We start from the raw sequence: 25,483 nt of genomic DNA, 5'->3' as shown, positions 1-25,483 counted from the left end.
TGCTCATGTTAGCAGACATGTTATCTGTGGGGAATTTTAGGAGACGTTTGGATTTTAGTCCTTGAACATGACTCTTATCGACTGGGATGTCCCCCCCGACCTCTTCCTCTCCCAGGTCCAGGTTGGGGACTCCTAGCATTTCCAGGAGGCCCTCTTCTTGGCCCCGGGGCGCGGGTGACTGGAGCCCTGGGGTTAGGGGCAGCCAGGGACACGTCCTTCTGCAGGTTAACTCCTCTTGCTGCTGCACCCGGCTTTATTTTGGGAGACTTGGCGCCTTTATCAACTATGACATCTGAGAGAGTAAAAAGAGCTGTGAGAAAAGTCGTGTGCAAATTGGCTGATGGCATGTGCATAAAGAAAGATAATTGTGTGTACCAGGATGGGGCTCTTCCTCAACGGGAGGCGGTATTAGAGACTTGTTAGGCAGCAGGTCTTCCAGGTCTTTCATCACTTCATTAGTGCTGTCCTTGTTGTTCCTGCGGTTCTTCTCCTCGTCTCGGGCCTAAAGTGTCCACCGATTATTGAGACAGAAACATTTTTTATTGAATCTTGAACACAGGAAATATAACAAAAAAGATGGAAACAATATGGTGAGAACGCTCATACTGACAATTTTCATCTTCTTTTTAAGGTCAAGGTTTGCATTTTGGTATCCCTTTGACACTGCATTCAGGTAGTAGATCGCCAACCTGTTGTGCAGTGGTAAAGGTTCCTTAGGTTAAAGTTATAGTGTTAAATGTCACAACAGCTTAGACCAGAGTCAGGCTTTAAACACAAGGAAATAAACTAAGGTCACACCCTCCAAATGTTAATGTTTGAAGCCAAAAGAAAACAGATAACGGTAAACACACAAAATATAGAGATTTTAACATTTTGGACATTAGTGCCCCCCTGTGGTAGTATGAAAAAAAACAATAGGACACAGGAGTGAATGCTACAACACACTGCCAATATTGTCTAAGAAGGATGTCATAATCACATGGAAACATTAAAATAAATCTGATTTATAGAATTATGAATATGCAATGAAAATACACAAATAACAGATTTACTTCTGTAGTTAAGGGACATTTTAAAAGCTGAAATACAGAACATAAAATGTAATATTTTCAATGCCTTTATATATATCCCTTTCTTATCCAGAACACCTCAATTTGCCTTTTTTTTCAGATACAACAACATATTTTTCAGTCGATATGTGAGAGATACTTACACCATGAGGAGGACAGCAGGCAGGATGAGTCCAGGGTTGGTGGCATATGTAAAAATGTTAGCCAAGAAAGGTGGCAGATCCTGTTCTATAGTCTCCATGATCACGTCGTACATTTTCCCCTGGCCACTAGGGGAAAATATGGATCAAATACAGAACACGGTTTGAGGTATAGCAAAGGTAATGTCAACCAAGTCACAAATGTTACAAAGTTTTCTTTCTAAACATGTTCTGGTAGAGTGTTGTGAATTGTTCCTTACAAATAAAGCAAATCAAACTAAACTGTGTTTTTGCACCAGTGTACTTCTGGCTGCAACAAAGTGAACATTTATAGTTTTTCACAAGCCAATAGTAGGCTAATGCATAAAAGGTTCATCAAGTTCCACTTTAAATCATCATAACCAAAATAGGTAATACATTTGAGATACATGCTGTTACTGGCAATTTATGTTCAGCTAAATGCTAATGACATTCACACCATCTATGTTTAGCGTGTTAGTTTGCATGCTAATATTAGCTTATTTGAATTTAACAAAAAGTAGAGCTGATGTTTATGGGGACGATGGGGATGGCATAAGCCTTTTCACAGTACAGCAAAAAGTGAACAATATGACCCTGTCACACTAAGACTTTGGGAACCATGACATTTTATGATAGTTGTTGAAATTGACCAATAGACATACTGCTAATACATAAAACATTTAAAAAGCATTGCATTTGGTTAAATAGACTCCATAGGTTTTAAATGGTGTTGGATAGATGCATTTAGTTAATTCATTGACTAAAATACTTTTGACCTGCAGAAGAATGCATCATGAAGCATCACAACAGTCCAGCTTTTTTAATATCCATTTCAATATCATGTTGTTTTTTAATTCCACTGTCTGCACCGCTTACTGACCTGAAAGGCCCGCAGTCAAATGACGGAGACACGGTCATGATGGTGTAGACAACAGGCAGCAGACTGAGGAAAAGCACAAGCAGCAGCAGGCCCATGTAGAAGTTGTTAGACCGCGAGGCCTTGAAAACTCGCTCATGAGGAACGTTACAGCACATCACTGCCCAGCATTGGTAGTACATCGAGGACAGGAGACGCAACACGTTCAGACCCACCAGCCCTGGAGCGTAAAATGCTCCCATCCTTAGGAAAACAGCAGCAACATTATTTAGACAACACATAAACACAATTATTAGCTCCATTAGATAATACAGAAAAAGACAGAATAGTAAATCAATCATGTAGACGTGGGGTAATTCACCATATCATTCCTTGATTGAAGATCAGCCCCAGCACATTTCCACTGATGTCAAACTCTCCATATGAAGGCTGGAATCAACACAACCACATGATTAGAAAGCTCACATGACTTAATAAGAGCCACACTTGTTATGTTTCTCCTCTCTCTGTGACAATGTTTCTCTCTCTGTAATTAAGTTCTCTTTGCAGTGTCCTGTGTCACTGAATGTTAGGGATCAGCTGTCTTGCCAGATGTCATTGTATCAAGTTGAAAAGGATCCAATACGAACTGTGTTGTACTCAAACAGTGTTTAATAATAGCTGAATGACATGGAAGCGATACATTAACAAATACTTAAAACCGTTGTTATTCACCATCATATAATGAACATTCAGCCACTTTAATGCAGATATGTTTAAAAACGATATGTTTAAAGCACAAGACAAAGAAACTGTGTTGTGTTTGTTGGTAAAAAAAAAAGAAAGTAAATGTATCAATCATTTAAATATTTGAAATAAAATTCACATATGTACACACTGACACACAACACAGGTACTCACAAATCCAGCCTCCAGGTCCCAGCACCAGCAGTAGTTAAGAAAGCGGACAATGAAAGCTCGCGCAAAGTCACCAATCAAGATGGTTACATATGTCACCTGCATGTCCGACACGATCAGCTTCACAAAGCCCTACACAGGATCAGAAAGCAATGTGAAAAGCAGCAATAGAAAAATTAGACAACTGTTCTCTACTGTGTGATTGAATGGATGGTCATCCTGTTGGACCTGTCTGCTGCATTCGACACGGTGAACCATCAGATCCTCCTTCGCACTCTCCAAAAACTTGGAGTTTCAGGCTCTGGACTTTCCCTCCTCACCTCATACCTCAAAGACCGTACCTACAGGGTAACTTGGAGAGGGTCTGAGTCCGACCCTTGTCAATTAACTACAGGAGTCCCTCAGGGCTCTGTTCTTGGTCCCCTCCTCTTCTCCCTGTACACAAACTCGCTCGGATCAGTCATTAGCCCGCATGGTTTTTCATACCACTGCTACGCTGACGACACCCAATTAATTCTGTCCTTTCCCCGCTCAGAGACCCAGGTCGTCTAGCTGACATCTCTCAGTGGATGTCTGCTCATCACCTCAAGCTCAACCTTGACAAGACTGAGCTGCTTTTCCTTCCGGGAAAAGATTGTCCCACTCTTGACCTAACAATCAACATCGGCACCTCAGTTGTTTCCCCGACTCAGACTGCAAGGAATCTGGGTGTGATCCTAGATAACAACCTGTCCTTCACTGCAAACATCGCTGCAACAACCCGTTGCTGCAGATACACGCTTTACAACATCAGGAGGATACATCCCCAGCTGACCCAGAAAGCGACGCAGGTTCTGGTCCAGGCTCTCGTCATCTCACGCCTAGACTACTGCAACTCCCTCCTGGCTGGTCTACCTGCATGTGCCATCCGACCTCTGCAGCTCACCCAGAATGCAGCGGCTCGTCTGGTCTTCAACCTTCCTAAATTTCCCCACACCACTCCGCTCCTCCGCTCCCTTCACTGGCTTCCGGTAACTGCTAGAATCCACTTCAAGACACTGGTACTTGCTTACCATGCTGCGAATGGATCTGGCCCTTCGTACATCCAGGACATGGTTAAACCGTACACCCCAGCGCGTGCACTACGCTCTGCATCAGCCAAACGACTCGCTGCACCCTCGCTGCGAGGGGGATCCAAGTTCCCATCAGCAAAAACACGTGGGTTTGCTATCCTGGCTCCAAGATGGTGGAATGAGCTCCCCATTGACATCAGGACAGCAGATAGCTTGCACATCTTCCGGCGCAGACTGAAAACTCATCTCTTTCGACTCCACTTCGAGCGTTAGAACTATTAACAAAGCACTTATATACTAATAAAGGACTGGCTTACCTAAAGCCAGTTGAGTAGCACCTGAAATGTTTGGCTCTATGAAACCTGATGTACTTATATGATTCTGTTTTCTTCAAGGTTGTGTCTTCCTGGTCGAATGTACTTATTGTAAGTCGCTTTGGATAAAAGCGTCAGCTAAATGCAATGTAATGTAATGTAATGTAAAAAGAGGAATGATGCTGAAAACTGAAAAAAAATCTCACTGTCGACCAAAGTATAAAATATAAACCAACTACTGACTATTCCCACTGCATCCTCCCAGCAGGGTCCTCTGATGACGTCCGCTGGGTGCACATTTGGAGGAGGCACATCTGTGGTGTTGTAATGAGAGCTGTAGTTGGTGTAGTATTGCTCAAAAGCCCAATCAGTGGCATTCTTGATGGACTTCTCTGTCTCCAACTGAAGAATAGAAAACGCATTAAAGCATACTAAAGGCACCAATTCACACAATTCACACACAGAGATACACAGTTTGCTGGATTCAGAGAAATAGTTGCATATTTCAGGAATAACTTTAAACTTTTTGGAGAGTTGGATGACAAGATCAATACCACTCTCATAATTCCTTGAAGCTTAAAAAAATGTGGTCCAACAAAAACTGTCCCTAAGACGGCAAATTGCATTTTTACACTTACAAAGAAGAAAACAACATATTATCAAGTTGTGATAAGGCAAATCTGTCATACCTTTTCATTAACCTCATCAAACAGGGCAAAGAGGAAGGTGTAAAGGTTTCCCAGAAAGAGGGCAAAGATTCGTCCCAGCTGCCACTTGAGGGCAATACGAGGGTGATAATCTTCCAATTCTGCGATGGTTTCAAACAGAGGAGGACACACCAGCCCCAGCAGAGACATCACAAACTCCACCTGATATATTACACGAGAGATGGGGGTTACTTATCTCATATTCCAAGCCTCAACAAAATCAGCTCTTTGTGTCATTTACAAAAGGATAATCCGTAAAATCATCATGAAGGTTAAAGGTCAACCACATATCTAAGGTAAGGCAAGGCAAGGCAAGTGTATTTATATAGCACCTTTCAACACAAGGCAATTCAAGGTGCTTTACAAAAATGAAAGACATTCAGACAAAGGCATTTAAAAACAGTCATTAAAAAGAAAAGATAATAAAAGAAACATTAAAAGAAAAAATACATGAATAAAAAGTACATGAATAAAAAGTTACAGTGCAGTTTAAGATATGACTAGTTCACACAGAAGTTCCACTTTACTGATGAACACAACGGCTCAGTTTCAATTAAAAGCAGCGACAAAAAGAAAAGTCTTCAGCCTGGATTTAAAAGTAGTCAGAGTTGCAGCGGACCTGCAGGTTTCTGGGAGTTTGTTCCAGATATTTGGAGCATAATAACTGATAACTGAACGCTGCTTTACCATGTTTAGTTCTGACTCTGGGGACAGAAAGCTAATCTAGGGTCAACCTGCCTCGTTCTTTTCCAACCACGAAAGATTTTCCTTCTCCATTTTAGCAAAGTCCTGAGAACGCTTCACCACAAAGTAGATGAGGTATCCGCTTCCTCCCAGACTGCACGTGATCAGAAAGTTTGCCAGGACCCTGAGGAACCGTCTGAGATGGATGTTCTCATCTTTCTGGTTTTCCTGCTCATCCACAATGGATTCCTACAACGGGGCAAAAATAAATCAACAAAGTTTCAATTAATAAAAACTAAAAAGTGTTTTGGCTTTTGCATAGTTGAATATTCCTGTCACTATAAAATCTTTCAAATACAACATATTGCTAAATGGCCAAGACTTTTGTTGGTGAGGAAATTATCTCAAGTTCTTCCATGACGGATTTTTTTATGTATGATTGTTTGATTTTTGTGTTTTTCTTGCTAATGTTGCAATGCGCATCTCCCAACACAAACACACACACACACACATACACACACCTGCTAACCTTGAAGCTGGTTGTAATGGAGGCGTACTTATTGTCTGCAGTCTCTGGGTTTCCTATCAAGTAATCCCAGCTAGTGAACATCTTCCAGCTGAAAGTGAACTCTCCCTCCTCCGCACCGTCCCCTCCTTCATTGGCGTTACGAGCCATCCTGCAAAATTAAAATCCCCATATTGAAAATAAACAAACATCTCTTTCCTTTGAGGTACATCTGATTGTTTTGTGTCCTGCCTTACGTTCTTATGACAACCATCAGGCTGTATCCAAAGATGCCAACGCCCACCAGCAGGTATGAAAGTGGGAGCCTGAACTGCAGCAGCCCGATCCTTCGATTGTTGTTGAAGTACCCGTAGAACAAAAAGGAATACTTGATGTATCCCTGTTGAAGTGTTCAAAGAGTCATACAAACAGACACATTACAGGGGTCAATCCTTGGTCCATTGCGTTTTACATTATACATAAATAACATACATTTCTAATCAACACTTCAATGTTATATTCTTTGCATTGATGATACCGCTTTATATTTCCCAGGTTCCATTCTAATTAAGGCCTTGTCACATCTTCAGTCTGCCTTTGATGCTTTGCTTTCTAATTATCATTACATAAAAATGCAGAAATCACCAATGGGTTAGGGTTAGGGTTATTCTGCACCTCCACCATTGATTCTGACTTTCCTTCCATCAAAACTTTAACTAACAGCAGACTGTCATTCAAGTTTCAAATTCAACATTTAACACAAATATTTAAAATCAAACTTCTAGTACTTAATAGATATGTCTGTTTTTTTCCATCTGTAAAACTATTAGGCACTTGATGTCTTTCCTTGAATATATACAAATCATTGTCCCACTGTTCCATTAACCCAATTACTTTGCTTTATCACAAACTTCATTCTCATTGTTTTCTTTATCAAACGATGAGGTGGATGTCATCACAGTCTTATTCTCAATGAGACCAAATTAAGATGACATAAAAACCATTAAAAAAAACTCCTGAAAACGGCTTTCCCACATTCTGAACAAGGCTAAACAAAGATTAAGTAAAAAAACAAAAACATCTTGTTAAGAACAAATCAAGACAGCCTTGAGTCTCCAGCCATGCTGTGAATAAATTCAACCAAGCTAAGATCCTTACTCCAAAGTCATTGAGCACAGAGAAGTCCATGGCTGTTTCCTGCTCTTCACGGGGCACAGTTTTCCTGGGAATTGAGCCATAGGGAAGACCCATAAGAATCTAAACAGAGGAAATGCATGGAGGTGAGAAAGGAAAGCTGAAAACGTGAACAATGTCTGCTGCATCAAGAACCACCTGATAACGTTTACTAGGAAAAAGGATGTACCTCAGGCAGCACCACCAGGCCAAACATGAGCCCAAACAGGACCATATTCAGACCATACATCCACCTCAGGAAAATAAAGTAGGAGGCCACTGATGACCCGAAGTGACCTATGATATGGGAGACAGAGAACTTGACTTTGCAATATAGTTATATTAGACACAGTAAGATCCTTTTTTCCAACTATGCCAAAGTGGTACTTACTTTCTACTTCCTTTATCTTTCGCTCCCAGGGTATACAGGCTGTTTTGAAGTTCTCAAAGTCACGTTTACATTTGATTAGTTTCTGAAATAAAATAAAAAGGTTTCAAATAGTTAATTCCATAATATCATCCTCGTTATAAAGTTGTTGTTGTTCTTTGAATGTTGCACAATGAGCAGATTACCTTGGCCATCATGACTTTGTACGCATACAGCTTCCTGCCTTTTCCTTTCCCGAGAGCTCCTTCAAATTTTTCAACAAACTCCTGAGCTTCCCTGTCAGGAAATATAAACACCAATGAAATAAAGTGAGCAACCTCCAACTGAAAAACATGATCTATTCAACCAAGGACTGAATTAGTCATTGGCTAAAGGGAACACAGGAAAACCAATGATGATTGATGGTGCAATTCATATGGTGAGAGCATCAGGAGGAAGAGTTGGCAAGCAGCAGGTGAGTTAGCCACAACAACATGCATTAAACAGTGTCAAGCTCATTAACAATTTAAGGCAGTCCACCTATCGGGTTGTCTTGCTTACACTGATCTTTACATAGAGCAATGTACATGTGCACACTAACCTACATTGGCCCTGGCCCAGCAGTGTAACCTCTTCTCACACTTAGAGGAAGATGTGTAACAGGCTGAATTACACCCAGCGTAGTGTTTGCTGCTGCTGCGTGTTTACCTGAGATTTACAGACTGTCCTTATGTCTCATGTGAGAGAATGTCCATGATGGCATAAGATTGTGTGTGTGGATGGATAAATATCTGGATCTAATCATTAAGAGCTTTTATCTTTGAGCAGAATTTAATATATCAGATAAAATAAGATTAATCTGGCAAACCAAAACATTCTTGTCTAAGAAATTTTTTATTTGAGTGATAAGCAAGTTATTGTCCCGTTTACTTATTTACCGAATAATAACTTTGATATGCAATATAACAAAATGGGATCATAGGAAACATGCTCTGACTTTTAGTAGTTCGTTTTGACTTTTCATAGATCACAGCACTGATAAAGAGAAGTACAAAACAGCTTAGTGAGAGAATAACATGTTTTAATAACCAATGATCAACATCACATGTACATGACATGAGTGATGGCATTTAGGGAAGTGGGTGTAAGAAAAAATTCAAACAAGAACAAAAAATATATGAAAAAAAAAATGCAACAGCAACCACAAGTGGACAGGCAGAGGATGTGAGTTTTGTGTTTTGGTTTTTACTTGAGCAGTACGAGTCTCCTCTTCATGCGCCAGGGTTTGTTTCTTAACGTAGCGATCAGTTTCTTCTTCTCCTCCACCTGTTCCTTCAGGGCTTCCATCTCTCCCTCCGACAGTGACTCTTCATCAGAACCAGAGGAGGAGGAGGAGGAAGAAGAGCTGATAAAGGGAAAAGAGCTGTCACATGCCATGGCTTTGACATCTTAACCTGTGATGGTGTTGTGTTTCTTGCATTGTAAATCACTTTTTGGGCTACAGTATTTCAGACTACAGTTTGAAGTCAGTATTCAGTTTTGCACCCATTGTCTTGACATCACATTTGTAAGAGAACATTTTTCAATTCGAGATCAGGCAAGTTTATACCTTAGTCTTTCAATACCATGGGTATCCAAGACTTATACTATAAAGTTGTAATACATTTAATTCTCAAGGAAATTCTCTTTTCATCTGGCACCATCATGAGGTTGTTGTAAAAATGTGTCCAATGGTTTGGGTCACAATAAGGCTTCACAAGGAAATCCATTGTTTTCCTATAGTGGCTCGTCTGGTGTGAGCTCCTCTCTTTTGCTGTGTTTTCAAAGTTAAAATGTTGTCAACTTTTCAGTGCAAAGCTTGGAGTGGCACCGATTGTCATCGTCACACTTGTGTAAAAATGTGTGAATACTGGAGGTTAGATTTGGTCTACAGTAATGGTCATGGACACGGCACATTTGAAATGTTTTTCTTCATGACAAACATTTCAAATGTTGACAGTTATTCTATCAGTTATTTTTTACCTTTTATGCTGCACTTGTTTGTTTGTTTTATTTCTACAAAAATGAAGTTATGATATCAAATATGTTTTTAGCAGAGTCACCGTATGGATTCAAAATGTTGCTACAAAAATGTAAAACGTGTTCCTTATTGGGACTGGATAGTCAGAGCTGGATGTAAGCTGCATTTAAAAATGCAGCCAACTCCCAGCCAATAAAACAGTAGGGAGATCTGATGTCTCAGGATGTTTTGTCCTGTTGCCTTTATATTAAGGCAGCAGTAAATTATGGATGAAGAAATTAGATTACACCATCCATCGTAGCAGCCAAAAATCTGTAACATGCCGACTTGTTCATCAAAAACGGAATTAAGCCTTTAACAAGCCAATATTAAACTGTTCTCAGTACATGAACAGTACATGACTGCTAATATGCTACATTGAAAACTAACTATAACCTCTTAAAGGGGCTCTATTATGCCTTTTGGGGTTTTTATCTTTCCCTTGGTGTGTTATATATAGGTTTCTGTGCATGTTAACGGTCTGCAAAGGCTAAAATCCCAAGGTTCCATCCAGAGGGAGTTTCTCTCCCACAAAATCCCCCCCTGCCTGAAACACCTCCATTGGACTCATTTACTTAGTAACTTAGTGACATCACTATGTAAGAGCCGACTGGGCTCTGGTTTCAGACAGAGGGTGAAAAGAGGTGCTGCATCACAGACAGTATGAGAAACATAAATACCTTTTTGAACATTGAAGCGTGTAAACAGGTCACAGTAGAAGCACACAATACAACTATGAACTTGAAAATGAGCACAATAGGGCCCCTTTAATGGCATGAATTAAGGGAATGCCTCTGAATGAAAAAACCCTTCCGGGTGTGTGAAGAGTGCAGGGAGGTCAGAGAATACTGCACCTGCTTATCTTCCCATTCTTCTTTTTCCCGTCCTTCTCCCCACCTTTATCCTTCCCTTGTTTCCCTTTAACATTCCCCTTCTCCTTGTTCTGCTCCTCTTTATCCTTTTTGGACCCGGCTGTCCCTTGCTTTCTTCTTTTCTTTTTGTCTTCTTCGCTCCCCTCGTCGCTCTCCTCCTTAGCTTTCTTCCTGGAAGCTTTTGAAGTTTTTCTTTTCACATTCTGCTTGTCTTCCTCGTCGTCTTCATCGCTGTCCTGTGGCTTGGTCTTCTTCCTTCGTCCTTTCTTCCTTGGTGCCTCATCTTCGTCATCCTCGTCATCGTCGCTGACCTTTTTGGCTTTACGTTGTGGTTTGGCTCTTCTGTTTTGAGCTCTCCTCCTGGCATCGTCTGAGTAAAAAACATGCACATTATAAGTAAACTGAAATAAGCTGAAAATTCATCCAACATGACACCAGGTAATAATAATACTATAATTTAATTGTAGCTCATCAATAGTACAAAGTGTTCAAAGGAGGAGGTGCAAAAAGATCATCTGAAATTGTTTTATTAAGTCTCTATTAAAGAGGAATGTTTTAAAGTTGCAACTAATCTTGGACAAGAGAGGAAAAATAGGGAAAACACAGTGGTATTTATGCTTATTTGTTCATAATATTTTTGAAAAAGATCATGACATGGTCAAATTATTCTCCATTGAATTGTTTCTCTGATGAAAAGCAAACAAACTCACCTTCACTTCCACTGTCTGATACAGCATCAACCTCCATCCCAACTGGGAACATATAGAACAAAAAGCACAAATGAAGAGGAAACATCTCAACCCAAACAAAAACATGCCTTTTAAGACATTGCCTCTTAATTGTTGTAGAGCAGAAGTTTAAAGTAGCACAAAATATAAATTGTCAAGCTAGGTACATCCAAATTGTACTTAATTAAATGTAGTTACTGTCCAACACTTTCATAACCCCAAATAATTAAGTTTACTCAGTGATTATCAATGTAGTCAAAAAGTAAATAGTTAGAGCTGAAGAGTGATTGTTAGAAACAATAAAAAAAACTGTTACTTTTATCAAGATATCATGAAACAAATCTTCTCACCTTCTTCAACCCGAATGGCAGAATGGTTTTTCCTCTTTGGAGGCATTTTGCTGTGTCTCTTTTAGTTATTCCCTTTAGTTAGTCCTCGTCTGTTCACTTTTGCTTCCTCTCCTTCCATGAGTTTAAAGGAGCTGTAACACTTGTGATGGTGCTGCGACAAAATGCCAGGATACACACCCTCACACACACACACACACACACACACACACACACACACACACACTCTCACACACACACACACACACACACACACACACACACACACACACACACACACACACACACACACACACACACACACACACACACACACACACACATACACACACAGAAACAGGTGTTCCTCTGCTGAGCCTCCTTGACGACCGCCACAGACAACACAGGTTATTATAACAAGGAGCCCGAGAGAAAACAGGATCACACAATGGACTTGTCGATCAAAATGAAAATTGATATTTGACTTGTACAAGAGCTTGGACACAATCCACCTTCTCAAGTTTATTTAAATTGGATAATGGCTAACAATTTGTAAAGTTGTAATATCATTTGTGGGATCACACAAGACTTTGACACAGAAAAAAGAAGGTCATCATCGGCATCATCTGTGACCCAGAAATGAGACACCACAGCAATTGTTGACATGATGATCAGCTCTCATTAAAGTGAAATGAATGCTTAAGTAATCCTGAGTGAAAAGTGAAACAAGTCACTCTACTTAAATACTGTAAGACTTCTCTGAGGGAGTGTGCTACAAGTAAACAAACAATAGTTACTCAGTGAACATGTAACTGCAATAACAGAGCTTTATTTAATGAAAAAATCAGTCAGTTTTACAAACCATTGATTAAAGGATAGGTTAACATTTTTTAAAGTTTATCTCAAAACAATTCTCACAAGCCCATGTATAAATCGAAAGACCTAATTGGTTGTTTTGTCCAAAGTTCAGCTAAAGTGGGCTCTTTGCAGTCTCAGTTAGTAGAGGGTGTTTTACAACTCATAGTCTTTTTTTGTTGTTGGTGTAAATATATTTTCACTGTAGCTCAACAAGGAAACACTTTGTACAAAAAGACTGAATATGGCTTTGTAAAATACAATTTTTGTTTGACTGCTAAAGCCTCTTATTGGCCATATAAAAGATCCAGTTTGCCATAGTTTCAGGAGTGACTTATCACTGTGTGGCATATCCTTTCATAAACAGATCATTATGTAAACATTACAAAATGCTGGATAATGATTTAAGTTCATGTTCAAGCAGTGTATTCCAACCACTGAGATGCAGCCACTACTACCTGTTATGGTCAAACGTCAGATCTGACCTTTTGAATAATACAGGAGGAAACCGGAGACGCCCGGCTGCCGACACAGAGAGCAACAGACTTCCTGGGGTTGTATGAATGCTGGCTTGAGTTTGTTCCTGAAAGAAAAACTAATCCCTCAGTGTTGTAGCTTTTGTCGCTCCTCCCCTTGATTGTCTCCTCCCTTTACTACAAACATTCAGTATTCCTCCCCATCCCTTTTCTCAACATACTATAATTAATCTTACAGAAGGTCAAGATGCATATATATTAAAGATACATTAAATAAGCTTCGCACCAAGTTGAAACTCTCTGCTCTCCAAATGATAAATAGGACACTGTACCAGCAGTCAAATCAGTGCTTGTAGTGCTGCAATAACTTGCTCCTACCCTCACCATTAGTTAATCAAATATATACCCATCATGGCACACCAGACATTGAGATATCCGGTAATGTGCAACCCATCAGGGCTCGGATTTCTACAGTGTACCAGCATGGAGGGGAACTGGGACGGAGCCAAAACACATCAGCAGCAGAAGGAGGGGGACCCTGAGCATTAGGGGGCTGTTATTACCAGAATAAATATAAGGGATGCAGATAATCTCAATATCATTTATTCAGTCTTCCTTGAGTCTTTATTAAATAATTAAATTGACAAATCTTGGCCTATGATAAGTGAATAAAGCATAGGCCTACTCCATCCTCAAGTTCTCATATAACTGCAGAATTAATTCTTAATGCTTACTTACCATGAATTGATCATGAGCATCAATGGAAGTGGATTTGATTGGCACTGTAATTCAGTCAGTGACGCTATGAGCATGTTGAGTTGTTGTCTTGAATGATTTAGACACAACACTTATTCCTCATTGACAAGCCTTTCAACACTCAGATATTACATTTCATGTCTTTGAATAACCAACAATATATTGAATTTCATGGTAATAAAGTTAAACTAATGAGACGACACCATCACTTTACATCTGCCTGACAGGACTGCTTGATGACGGGCTGATTGACAGGACACTGGAAATGGCAACGCAGTTATCAGATGATACGAGTATCCATGCTACGTGATGGAGGTCAGGAACAACAATTACAAGACTGACAGCTCAAATCTGAATGTTGGCAAAGACTACATTTGTGTTTTTAATATCCGAAAAATACATAATCTGACTCTCTTATGTGTGATTTACAGTTTTAGCCTCACTTGTATCGTACAGCTGAAAAACAGGTTTAAGTTGAGTGTGTAGTGTCCAGCCAGAGATGAGCAAGAGATCCATTTAAGCCAGGCTAGCTAAGGTTAAATGGCCTCCATGTCTAATGAATTGTTTAATGCTTTGGCCCAGTCACAGGTCCAGGGACAGCTGCGCTCAGAGTCTCAGTGTGAGGGGCCAAGAGAAAAATATATGCGTGAATTCGGTTTTAAAACAATTGTTTATCAAAATAACTATTTTTTAGGAAAGTGAATGATCAACTAAGACTAATAGCAACAAGTTAAAGTAAGGTTATACATGTGATCAAATCTATGTTGTAGCAGAGAAGAAAATAATATATGTTCCGAATCCCTCTAGTGCTCACTAATTTACAGCCTTGAGATTTAATTGAATGAAAAATTACAAGGCAATGTGAAGTTATCCTTTTTTATTGTGAAATAAAGTTAATATTAATTCTGTTTTCTCCTCTCTTTGGCAGCCTTAAGTTTAAGGGCTTTTATCAGGCTCAATCCCCATTGTGTTACCTCTTTTTGTGATAGATAGTGACTTGAAATATATATATTAGATTATTAAATCGAAGGAGTATTACTAATACATTTCAAATTTAAAACAGATTTAGCTTGCAAACTTAGTGATCAATGCTTTGAAAATATTAGGGAAATGTTGGAACTAAAACAATTAAATGTAAAGAAAATGAGAATCTTGTATTGTTAGAGTTTATACAGTGAACAAATAAACAATTACACTTGTCATTTGCACTGCTTTCAGGTTCTTTTATCATAAATGCAGTTTTAAAAACACTTATATTAAGGACTAACAGACTAACATATAATTATTCAAAATTCTCAATAAAGTGCATAGTTTTGAGTGACATGCTGTTTTTTTCTTCACTCCCTCAGTGTCTCTGCAGACTCGGCACCCTGTGCATCCTGGCTTCATTTTCCCGAGGGAAACTCGGCAGGTAGCCAGCAGACCCCTGGTTACCATGGGGATAGTTCCTGGGTACAGGGGCTCTGGTGGCAGGAAGTTGGCCGTAATGGCGATGAGGAGGAGGGCTTCGTCCATTTTTACTATGATACATCCTCTGACTTCTGCCACGGTCTTCTTCCTCATCTGCTAAAGGAGAAGGGGGGGGCAAACAACTGTAAAGCGTACAACACATTTGGCTGGTAATGGGAATATATGAAATAACTAGATAAATGATTTAATGTGTGTAAAGAAAGAAAGTTATTAACATATATTGGCTGATTTGTGGTAAAGAATACAACGTGTGTGCTTGTTCGTATGTTAAAGTAAAAGTATAAAGCTTTATTTTTCTTTGAACTCACATTTTAATTATTTATTCAGTTATTTTTCTGACTTGTAAAAGCCTTGTGTTCTTCGTGACAGTGTCAGGCCTCCATAGATTAAAAGTTCATATTTGAATTCAAGTTCACAAATGTACTTATTGTTTACATTAGAAATCATCTGCTTCATTTCAAGTACCACCTTCTTGGTCTGGTGAAGCGTTGTTGTTCTTTTGATGCTCTGCAGAAGGTGATGCCGCTTTTCGAGCCTCTTCTAAATCCATCTGGGCCTTTAACGCTGCTAGTTTGTTTTTCTTCTTGTTCTCCTCATTTTGCTTGAATGAGACATAAAGCAATTTGTAAGACTGACTAAAGAAAGCATATTAATCTCACTCAGAGAACAACATCCACACAGAGAACTTCAGAGATCACTTATTCAGCTGCTGATGATACTCTGTAACAGATCTGAGCTGTTACTCTGCTGCTCTCTGCTGGAGTGATGATATTAACACAACTGGTGTGGAATCGGTGCCCTCATGTGACCTGTTGGTGCATCTACATACTGTAAAGAAGTTTTGAAGCAGCTAAATATTTTCTTGAAGGTAAACAAATAACAAATGTGCAAGTTCCTGTTCATTTGTTACATTTACTTGCCTAAAATTGAGTTTTCTCTCTTTATTTAGAGTGTTGGATAACATTGTCACATACTCCATGTCTTGTTTGTTCATAAACATTTCTTCAACTTTCCACCATCTCCACCTTAGTGTTATTCATCTGAAATTTCAAATTCAAACTTTATTCTTTCCAGGATTTCTAAAGGTGGATACAGTGCTAGAGAACAAGTGCTGGATGAGAAGAAAACACAAACTCTAGTCTTGGTTTACCGTCTGTAGTTTTTTCTTCAGGTCAACATTAGCTTCTTTGTAGCTTTTAGATGTGGACTGTAAGTAATAAATAGCCAGTCTGAAAGATAAAATAACAGATTGTAAACATCAAAGAGCCTTAAACTGCAATTTAAGAATGAAAATGATGTAAAAATGGTCATTAAATATATTTTAATTAAGCTGTGCAAAACAATATATTTAAATGCAGTCTGACTCACACCATGAGCAATATGAAGGGTAGCACCAGTCCAGGGTTCGAGGCAGAGCTGAAGACTTTACTGAACCAGGCGGGGAAGTCCGACTCAAGAGTCTCCTGGATCACATCAAACATACGTTTCTTCCCACTATGGAGAGAGAAAATGACCAGGACAGAACGTAAAGTAATTAAATTGTAAATCCTTAAAACAAACATCATTACCTGAAGGGTCCACAGTCAAAGGAAGGGGGGATGGTGACGATGGTGTAGATGGCAGGCAGAGTGGATAGGAAGAGGATGACCAGCAACATGGCCATGTAGAAGTTGTTGGAGCCCGAGGCCTTGAAGACCCTTTCCTGCGGCACATTACAGCACATCACGGCCCAGCACTGCAGGTACATGGACACGTGGAGCCGGAGGAGGTTCAGGGCGGGCAGGCAAGGGGCATAGAAAGCCCCCATCCTGGAGGAAAGATAAGGCAAAACCCAAAGGACAGACTGAACATGCTATCCATCTAAAGATTTAAATAAAACTAATGTCGTTTTCTCACCATATCATTCCCTGATTGAAGATCAGGCCCAGTACATTCCCACTGACATCAAACTCAGAGTAGGATGGCTTTCACAAACAACAACCAAAACAGTACCGTGACTCATCGTTTCAAATATACACTTATATATCACCTCTAGGAAAAAGGCCCAGGTTTTTGTATATAATCAAATGTAAAGATTGCATAAATTCAGAGGCATAGTGACTGTTATGACTCACAAATCCTGCCTCAAGGTCCCAGCACCAGCAGTAGTTGAGAAAACGAACAAGCACAGCTCTCAGGAAGTCGCCGATCAGCAGCGTGATGTAGGTCGTCATCGTATCAGATATGATCAGCCGGACAAACTCCTGCAAAGGATGAAACAATAATATAACATAATAAATGTAAATAATGTACAAAGTATAAGTATAATGCTATGGGAAGTTCAAAATAAATAATACTGTCATCCTCATTGGTTGATCTTTTTTGTTTACCACTTTATAACTGAGTATACGTCTATATATTTAACATGCATGTTTATTGTGTATACATATTTAAATTAATGATATGTCCTACACAACATGCACAACAATGTTATTGCCAATCTTAATTTGTAGGAAGTTTTTATTTGTCTTACTTTTCAGTAAATATTTCTAAAAGTATCAGATTGTGATTTTAGCAATTCTCTTTTTTAATTTTTTCATTGGTGAATTCAATCTTGAAACAAAATGTCTAAAAATGGCTATCTACTCATTGATACCTTTAGTGTTTCTGCTTGATTTGTGAAAGTAAATATAAAATGTTACAATCCTGAGCTGAGTATAATAATGTATTCTATTAAAACATTTAGCCATTAATTTGTTATATTACACATTTTGTTTGATTTAATTCATATGGTTATTTCACTATGTCCTATATTTGTATTTAATGTTGGTCACATTGCGTATCTTAAATGTATGCTCTTAAATCCCGTCACACCATTACATGATAATCTACACACACATTCACACTGACCTGGCCCACCATGGTCTCCCAGCAGGGCCCTCTGGGGACATCCGCCGGCTGGATGGTGACGGGTGGAGATGTGCTGTTTTCTGATGCTGAGATATTGTAGTGACTGGCTTCCCACGTGGTTATATTAAACTTGACTATATTTTCCTCTTCCCTCTGCAGCACATATTCACATCACAGGTTACGCTTGTTATAGAATTATAAACTATCTCCCATGTGTTCATGCTCTATTTCTCACTTTGAGGTTGATTTCATCCATGAGTGCGATGATGAAGGTGTACAGATTTCCCAAGAAGAGGGCAAAGATGCGACCGAGCTGCCACTGCAGGGCGACCCGAGGGTGGTAGTTCTCCAGGGCGCTGATGACGTCAAACAGCATGGGGCAGAACATCCCCAGCAATGACATGACCATGTTCACCTGAGAAAAACAAAACAATTATAATAATTCAAATGTTCTAGTCACAGGTGTACATTTTATGGAAGCCCTGAGAGGCAGGTAAAATGATTTGAGATTACATTTGCAAATCAAAAAAGCCTGTCTTTATAACTTAAGAACAGTTGAAAAAGGTGTTTTGTTACTCTTTCTATGCTACTATTTTATTTATTTCATCTGATAGTCCTGTCCCAGATAGTGAAAAATATGTAAAGGTTGTTTTCTGTTTTTTTGACTAGTTTAAAATACTTTTTTAATGAATTAACTTGGAAATATTATCCTAGCAAAACCCCCCTCAACCTGTTTTTAGGACATAAAACAGGATAACATAATTTAAAGCACACTTACAAAAAAAACACCTGCCTCTCAGGGCTTCCGTAGATTTTATTTGCATAACAATGTCAAAATAAAGACTTGAGGCCAAATCTTTTTAAATGGCTTCAAAACGATAGACCACACAAATATGTATACTGAACTTGCCTAGTATTAACATATTTCTCTATATTTATTCAGATTGCTTCTCTCATGGCCAGTGGCGTTTTTATATGTACAAAAGTGGTGGGGCACAAAAAACTTAGATGTCTATATATAAGCTTCTGCAGTGAGGTTCATGGCTGCTGAGGCTCTGACTCTTCAGGTTTACAAATATTATATTCTGACCTAAATCAAAATATCATATTATTTTCAAAAGCTTTTTTTGTCTGATGCTTCAATTAATTTTAAACAGACAGTTCAACAGAAGGATACCCAACAAATGTAATTGTATCATTTAAATATTGAATTGTTCTCTCTCAGTAAGATCCCATTTTCAATCAAATTGCAGTCTTACCTTGACATGAAGATGAAGTCCATTTGCCTATCCTTCTGGACAAACATCTCTATTACTTTTTTGTAAAAGTCCTCCTTATGTTATTGTAGTTTCAAAAGTCTATCATAAATCTAATCAATAGATTTATGATTCGAAAATTATAAAAGTAGGGTAGACATGTGGATATTATCCGGCTGAACAAAACGTGCATTTATCTAACAGGTTTGTTTCCCACAGATCTTATTTTGAGCTATTTTCTAAAATCCTATGGAGAAATATCATTGCTTTTTTGTCGAGGGAAGCCATGCGCAGTTTACTTCCTGGTTGTAGGACGCCTCACTGCAGCTCTCTCGTCTCCTCTTCACACACCACACTTTTCGCGGCACACGTACTTACAGCCAATCAGCTCTGAATGATGTGAGATGACGTATGGTGGGGATGGCAGCTCTATGCCCCTATGGTCATTATTTTTTTGCCACACACATTAAATAGGACAATACTCTGAGCATGCGCAGTGTAGTTTTTACAATCACCATTGACTTAAACAGGGAGAGGGAGGGGCAGGATCGGGTTTTGTCCCACATGGCTTAAAACAGCTCAATAGGCACACACTGTAGACACTAATTAGAAGAACACAGACTAAAACAGCAATGTACAGACGAATCAGATGATTAAACATGATCTTAAAATATATTTTATATATTTTTTAATTTATTTTTTGCATTTTTTTGTAATCATTACTTTTAATACTTTCTGCTGACACTAGGTGGGGCTGTGCCCCACCTGCCCCTAATGACCAGTCGCCACTGCTCATGGCTACCTCATTCCTTTCCCACCAGGTGTGATTCTCCAGTCCGTCAAGGGCGAACTTCTGCGAGCGGCGCACCACAAAGTAGATCAGGTATCCACTTCCTGCCAAGCAGCACAAGACCAGGAAGTTGGCCAGAACACGCAGAAATCGAGTCAGATGGATGTTGTCGTCCTTTCGGCTCTCCTGCTCCTCTAAGATAGCCTCCTACATGGCATGGGTAGATGTGGCATATGCAAGATATAGAAGAAGAAGAATTAGAAATAAATGGTTTCACTGGATCGGCTGCACTGACCTTGAAAATGGTGGTGATGGAAGCAAACTTATTGTCTGCAGTCTCAGGGTTTCCTATCAGGTAGTCCCAGCTGGTGAACATCTTCCAGCTGAAATTAAAGCTGTTGTCATCTCCGACCCCTGACTCGTTTGCATTACGGGCCATCCTATAAAATAATAATTGAATATTCAGTATTACATTGTGCTCAAGAAGTTAAATCAATTGTATGTCGTCATAACAAACCTACGTTCTTATGACCACCATGTAGCTATAGGCCACTGTTCCAACACCAACCAGGAAGTATGACAGAGGCATACGAAACTTCAACCAGCCAATGGCACGCTGGTTGTTGTAGTAACCGTAGAAGAGGACTGAATACTGAGCGTAACCCTGCGGAGTGGACGCAAATTATAACTTAAGGAAGGTGCAACAAATAATGCATCTCAATTTGACAAAACTGACTTAAACAGAACAATGCTAATTCAAGAGATTGAGGTGAGTGTTGCATTAACTGACTCCAAAGTCCCATAAAACAGCGAAGTCCATGGCACTGGGCGCCTCTGCACGGGGGACAGTCTTTCTTGGGATGGTGCCATAGGGCCGTCCCATTAATGCCTTTTAGAAAAAAAGATTAGAGCAAAACTACAGACACAATATCAGGAAGTTGTGATGAAAAAGAGCCATGTACATTACCTCTGGCACCATAACCAGGCCAAAGGTCAGACAAAACAAGATCATGTTGATGCCATACATCCACCTCAGGAAGATAAAGTAAGAGGCAACTGAGGAGCCAAAATGACCTGAGAGGCAGAGGGAATAAATATGAGGTTACACCATAATTATTTTTCGGAAAGCAGGGAAGATGGGGCTCTGGGAAATATACAGTATAAGATATGTGATTCTTCTTGGAAAGTCACTTTGAAGTCTCGAATAATATAACATAAAGTTAGAGTAATGAAGTGGAAAAACATTCTGACCAATAAACCAAACTTACTTTCAATTTCCTTGATTTTCATCTCCCATGGAATACAAGCAGTTTTGAAGTTTTCAAAGTCCCGTTTAAACTTCATCCATTTCTTCAAAGGAAATATAACACATTAAAAAGCATCATCCAGTCAGTGTAATCATTTTGATATTCATGCAAATCGATACTGATTGTATGACTTACCTTGGTCATCATGACCTTGTACGCATAAAGCTTTCTGCCTTTCCCTTTCCCCAAAGCTCCCTCATATTTGTCCACGAACTCCTGAGACTCCCTTCAAGGGAGAAGAAGATTTCAAAGAGAATCACGGCCATGTTGTAATACAGCTGATCCTAAGAACTCAGGGGATTAGCTTCATAGAAATCTGTCGAGTGAATTTACCGTAAGGTCACAAGTTTCTTTTTCATTGCCCAGGGTTTTCCCCTCAGGCCCTGGATCAATTTCTTCCTCTCGTCCACGGCCTCCTTCAGCATCTCCAGCTCCTCAGGAGTCAGAGTCTCTGGCCTCACCTCTTTCTCCTCACTGTCCTCTTCTTCGTTGTCCTCTTCCTCACTTGTCTCCTTCTCTGAACTGAGGTACAGAACAGTAGTGTGTTACATGTCTTTGCATCTCTATTGTGTACATGCATTGACCGTTTTCCTGAGGAGATAATTGCAGATTTGAATTGTGAGTTTTTTAAATATGACTTTACCTTGTTTCCACTACTTTCTTGTGCTTTTTCTTCTTCACTTCCCCTGCTTTCTCCTTCACTGTATTGCCATCCTCTACATTCTCTTCTTTTTTGTTACTTCCATGTTTCTTTTTTCTCTTTCTGTTTCTCTCTTCATCATCTGCCTCGTCCTCCTTTTCCTCTTTCTCCACTTTTCTTGTTTTTTCATTTTTTACATTCTTCCTTGTTTTTGCTGCCTTACTGCTTTTCGTTGTTGGCTGGTCCGCCTCATCCCCCTCTCTCCCTTCAGCTTCTTGATCACTGCTTGATTTCTTTCTCCTACCCTTTTTCTCACGCCTGGCCTGTAATTTTTCTTCCTCTCGTCCCGCTCTCGAAGCTCTTTTTCTCCCCTCACCATTTCCCCTCTTCTTCTTTTTTGCTCTTTCACCATCCCTTCTTTTTCCTCTGTGTCTTTCTCTCTCATGTTCCTCTTGAAAAGTATCAACTTCATCCTCCAGACCTGTAGAAAAAACATACACGCAATGTTTCCAAGTTGCAATAAGCATTGCCATCCTGGGATTTTTTTCTATTTGACCGTATGTATAACACTTACAACTTGATCAAATCATTGACACTTGGTGTCACTGTCTTTCTCTCTGTGCAGCAGTCTTTGTAGTATTTTTGTATTATTCTCTACTGAGTCAACTATCTCTTTTTCGCTGTCACTGACAAGTTTTTATGCAGGAGTTATGATCCTGAGATAATAGGAGACACAGGTCATGGTAGAGGGTCAAACGGCAATGATAACTAGAAGTAAAGAAAAATTGGTGTTTACAGTAAAGCTATACTCAGAGAAGTAAAAGAACAACAAGACATGACAAACACATGCATTTCCTAACATTCGGTCTACCTACGCTGTAAAATGTATTATCTTTTCGATTTACACACGGCATCTATTGCACGTCTGACCGTCCTCCTGGGAGAGGGATCCCTCCTCTGTTGCTCTCCCTGAGGTTTCTCCCATTTTTCCCTTTAAACTGTGGGTTTTTTCTCCGGAAGTTTTTCCTTGTACGATGTGAGCGTCTAAGGACAGAGGGTGTCGTTTTCTCATACTGATATTCTGCACAAACTGTGCTGTTGTATTTACTGTATAGTGTCCTTACTGTGAGGTACTTATTATATGTACAGCACTTTGGCTGTAAATCGTTTTTAAAATGTGCTATATAAATAAAACTTAATTTGATTTGATTTGAAACAGGTCCTACATAATCCCAACCAAGATAGAGCAGGATAAAATGAGAAAATACAAAGAGAACAATATTTCAGTTTATAGACAAACTCTTCATGATCACTTTATCATATTGAACCATAGGACATCTGAATGATTCATGTAGGATCTTACTCACCTTCAAATTCCAGTCCAATGTCAACTGTGGGAAAGATAATGTCACAAATAGTTGTTTTTGTTTTGTTTTTAAAAGGTTTAAAAGGTTCCTGAAAGTGCCTTATTACTTATTACTACTTATTACTTACTTACTAGTTTTAAACAACCTAATTTGATGAGTCCCACAAACAATGATTTGGACACCATGTGAGTGACATGATTTTAAAATCGGTCTTCTTTCACTATGCTATCATAAAATTAGAGTTTATTGTATGTAACTGATAATGCGATTTCCCATTGCAGAGAATCATTTAAACATGCTGAAAGTGTATATTTAAAAGTTCTAATGCAAAATTATAATAAATCGGCATGTTTTCAATGTCGAAGCTCAAGTAGCATTGTTGTCATTCTGCAAACTATTTATGATTGACATTTTTTCATTATTTCTCTTTTTATGAATTCCAATTCAATGTTTGTGCTTTTCTGTTGTCTCATGTTGATAAGTATTTTTCAGATAAAGTACAACAACAACAACAACAACAACAACAACAACAACAACAACCCCTTCCTCCTCTGATGACCTCAGCTTTATAAATCCAGTCAGGTTTTTTGTATATCTTCAACACAACACTGCCCCTTTCACTGATCGAGCTCAGCCTACCTTATTGTATACCTGGCACTATTGTCCTGCAGTGAAGGGGATGAAGAGGAAAACAAAGAGGACCACTGACAAATTGAGCTGATATTTATGTAGTCGGCCCTTTGATGTGTGTCCTTATTGTAACCCGAGTGGCCAGCGGCGGGGTCATTACGGCTGTGTGCAATAGAGTGCACAAAAGAGACAAACAATGGCCTAATGAAGGGAGACGGGAGGCTATGCCCACAAGGATGGGGGGACAGGCGAGGGCAAGAGGCCAACTCCCAAATATGCAGCTGACTGATGCACGAAAGTAGAGGATGAATGTATTTGAGGTGCTCGGTTTTTGGCCTTTAATTGATGATTGATGTTCTGTGTTTACTTGTATGTCATATGAATGACATTAAGGCACCCTTTTAAGTAAATATGGATGTTTTTCTATAAAGGAAAAGCAGCTAACACACTACAACACAACACACTATAAGCATAACATTTTTTTATATATAATTGTTTAGATTTACATTTCTTCCAAAAAATATAAAAATAACATAAGAAACTAAAACAGTTGATGGAAAACAGTTATGATTACCTATCATAGCAAGCAAATAATCCAAAGGGCCTTGATTGATTTAAATAATCAGTCATATTTATTCCTAATGAACTTGACATAAATTGCCGATCATTTGCAACAATCTATGACAAAGAAATATATCAGACCTGTATCTCCATATGCACATAGAATGACTGTCCTCTAATAATCAACCTCGAAAGATGAATATATAAAAACAATAAGAGAAATCTGGTCCTACCGTCATTCTCAGAGGTGATCAGACTGTCCCGAGTCATCTTCCTCTCATGGTCCTATAACCCCTAAAACATTTACACCAGCTTCCAACTGAACCTGTGTCTACCGCAGGTGGAAATGAAGCTTCTGAAGAGTTTTAGTGGTCTCTCTGTTTCTGCATCTTTACAGGGATGGATGCCCATCCAGTGTGTGTGTGTGTGTGTGTGTGTGTGTGTGTGTGTGTGTGTGTGTGTGTGTGTGTGTGTGCGTGCGTGCGTGCGTGCATGCGTGCGTGCGTACACGTGTGTGTGGGTGGGTGTGTGTGGGTGGGTGTTTTGGAGCTGGTACGCGATGAGTAACTGGCACGAGAAGTTAACTTTTTCCTCGCCACCCATCGACCCGAAACAGGGACAATGACAGCATGGAAACTCTAGAGCCACACAATTTCACTAGCAATTAATTATTCAAACAGTTATGACTGCCTTT

The 25,483-nt window shown here is 39.3% G+C and overlaps 2 protein-coding genes across 7 annotated transcripts; both read right to left on the bottom strand.

Annotated features, from left to right (window-relative positions):
• Positions 1-74: 74 nt before the first annotated feature.
• tmc2b (transmembrane channel-like 2b) lies at positions 75-11,947 on the bottom strand. The gene is given in 18 exon segments (XM_034212719.1): positions 75-292; positions 376-502; positions 611-689; positions 1,214-1,339; positions 2,112-2,351; positions 2,470-2,537; positions 3,009-3,137; positions 4,615-4,773; positions 5,061-5,240; positions 5,817-6,011; positions 6,292-6,439; positions 6,525-6,773; positions 7,388-7,524; positions 8,014-8,104; positions 9,057-9,212; positions 10,721-11,108; positions 11,449-11,490; positions 11,817-11,947. Coding segments are annotated over 18 exon segments (2,778 nt in total). The 5' UTR covers positions 11,863-11,947.
• Positions 11,948-14,807: 2,860 nt separating this feature from the next.
• Positions 14,808-25,214, bottom strand: tmc1 (transmembrane channel-like 1). Of its 6 annotated transcripts, XM_034212422.1 has the most exons (19): positions 23,599-25,214; positions 22,235-22,712; positions 21,925-22,113; positions 21,727-21,817; positions 21,553-21,634; positions 21,252-21,358; positions 21,075-21,173; positions 20,806-20,948; positions 20,580-20,724; positions 20,297-20,491; positions 18,474-18,653; positions 18,239-18,391; positions 17,464-17,592; positions 17,246-17,313; positions 16,918-17,157; positions 16,718-16,843; positions 16,500-16,578; positions 15,818-15,950; positions 14,808-15,445 (listed from the first exon to the last, which is right to left on the bottom strand). In XM_034212422.1, the coding sequence occupies exons 3-19, from the start codon at positions 22,014-22,016 to the stop codon at positions 15,225-15,227; spliced, it is 2,283 nt and encodes a 760-aa protein (XP_034068313.1). In that variant the 5' UTR covers positions 22,017-22,113; positions 22,235-22,712; positions 23,599-25,214; the 3' UTR covers positions 14,808-15,224. The 6 variants fall into 6 exon arrangements, with proteins under 6 accessions (XP_034068313.1, XP_034068308.1, XP_034068309.1 ...); XM_034212417.1 differs by lacking the exon at positions 23,599-25,214 and having other exon boundaries at positions 22,235-23,169; XM_034212418.1 differs by lacking the exon at positions 23,599-25,214 and having other exon boundaries at positions 14,808-15,442; positions 22,235-23,169.
• Between the last annotated feature and the right edge of the window lie 269 nt (positions 25,215-25,483).

This window comes from Gymnodraco acuticeps, unplaced genomic scaffold (genome assembly GCF_902827175.1).
Source record: "Gymnodraco acuticeps unplaced genomic scaffold, fGymAcu1.1, whole genome shotgun sequence".
NCBI lineage: Eukaryota > Metazoa > Chordata > Actinopteri > Perciformes > Bathydraconidae > Gymnodraco > Gymnodraco acuticeps.
This window is presented reverse-complemented; position numbering and strand designations above follow the sequence as displayed.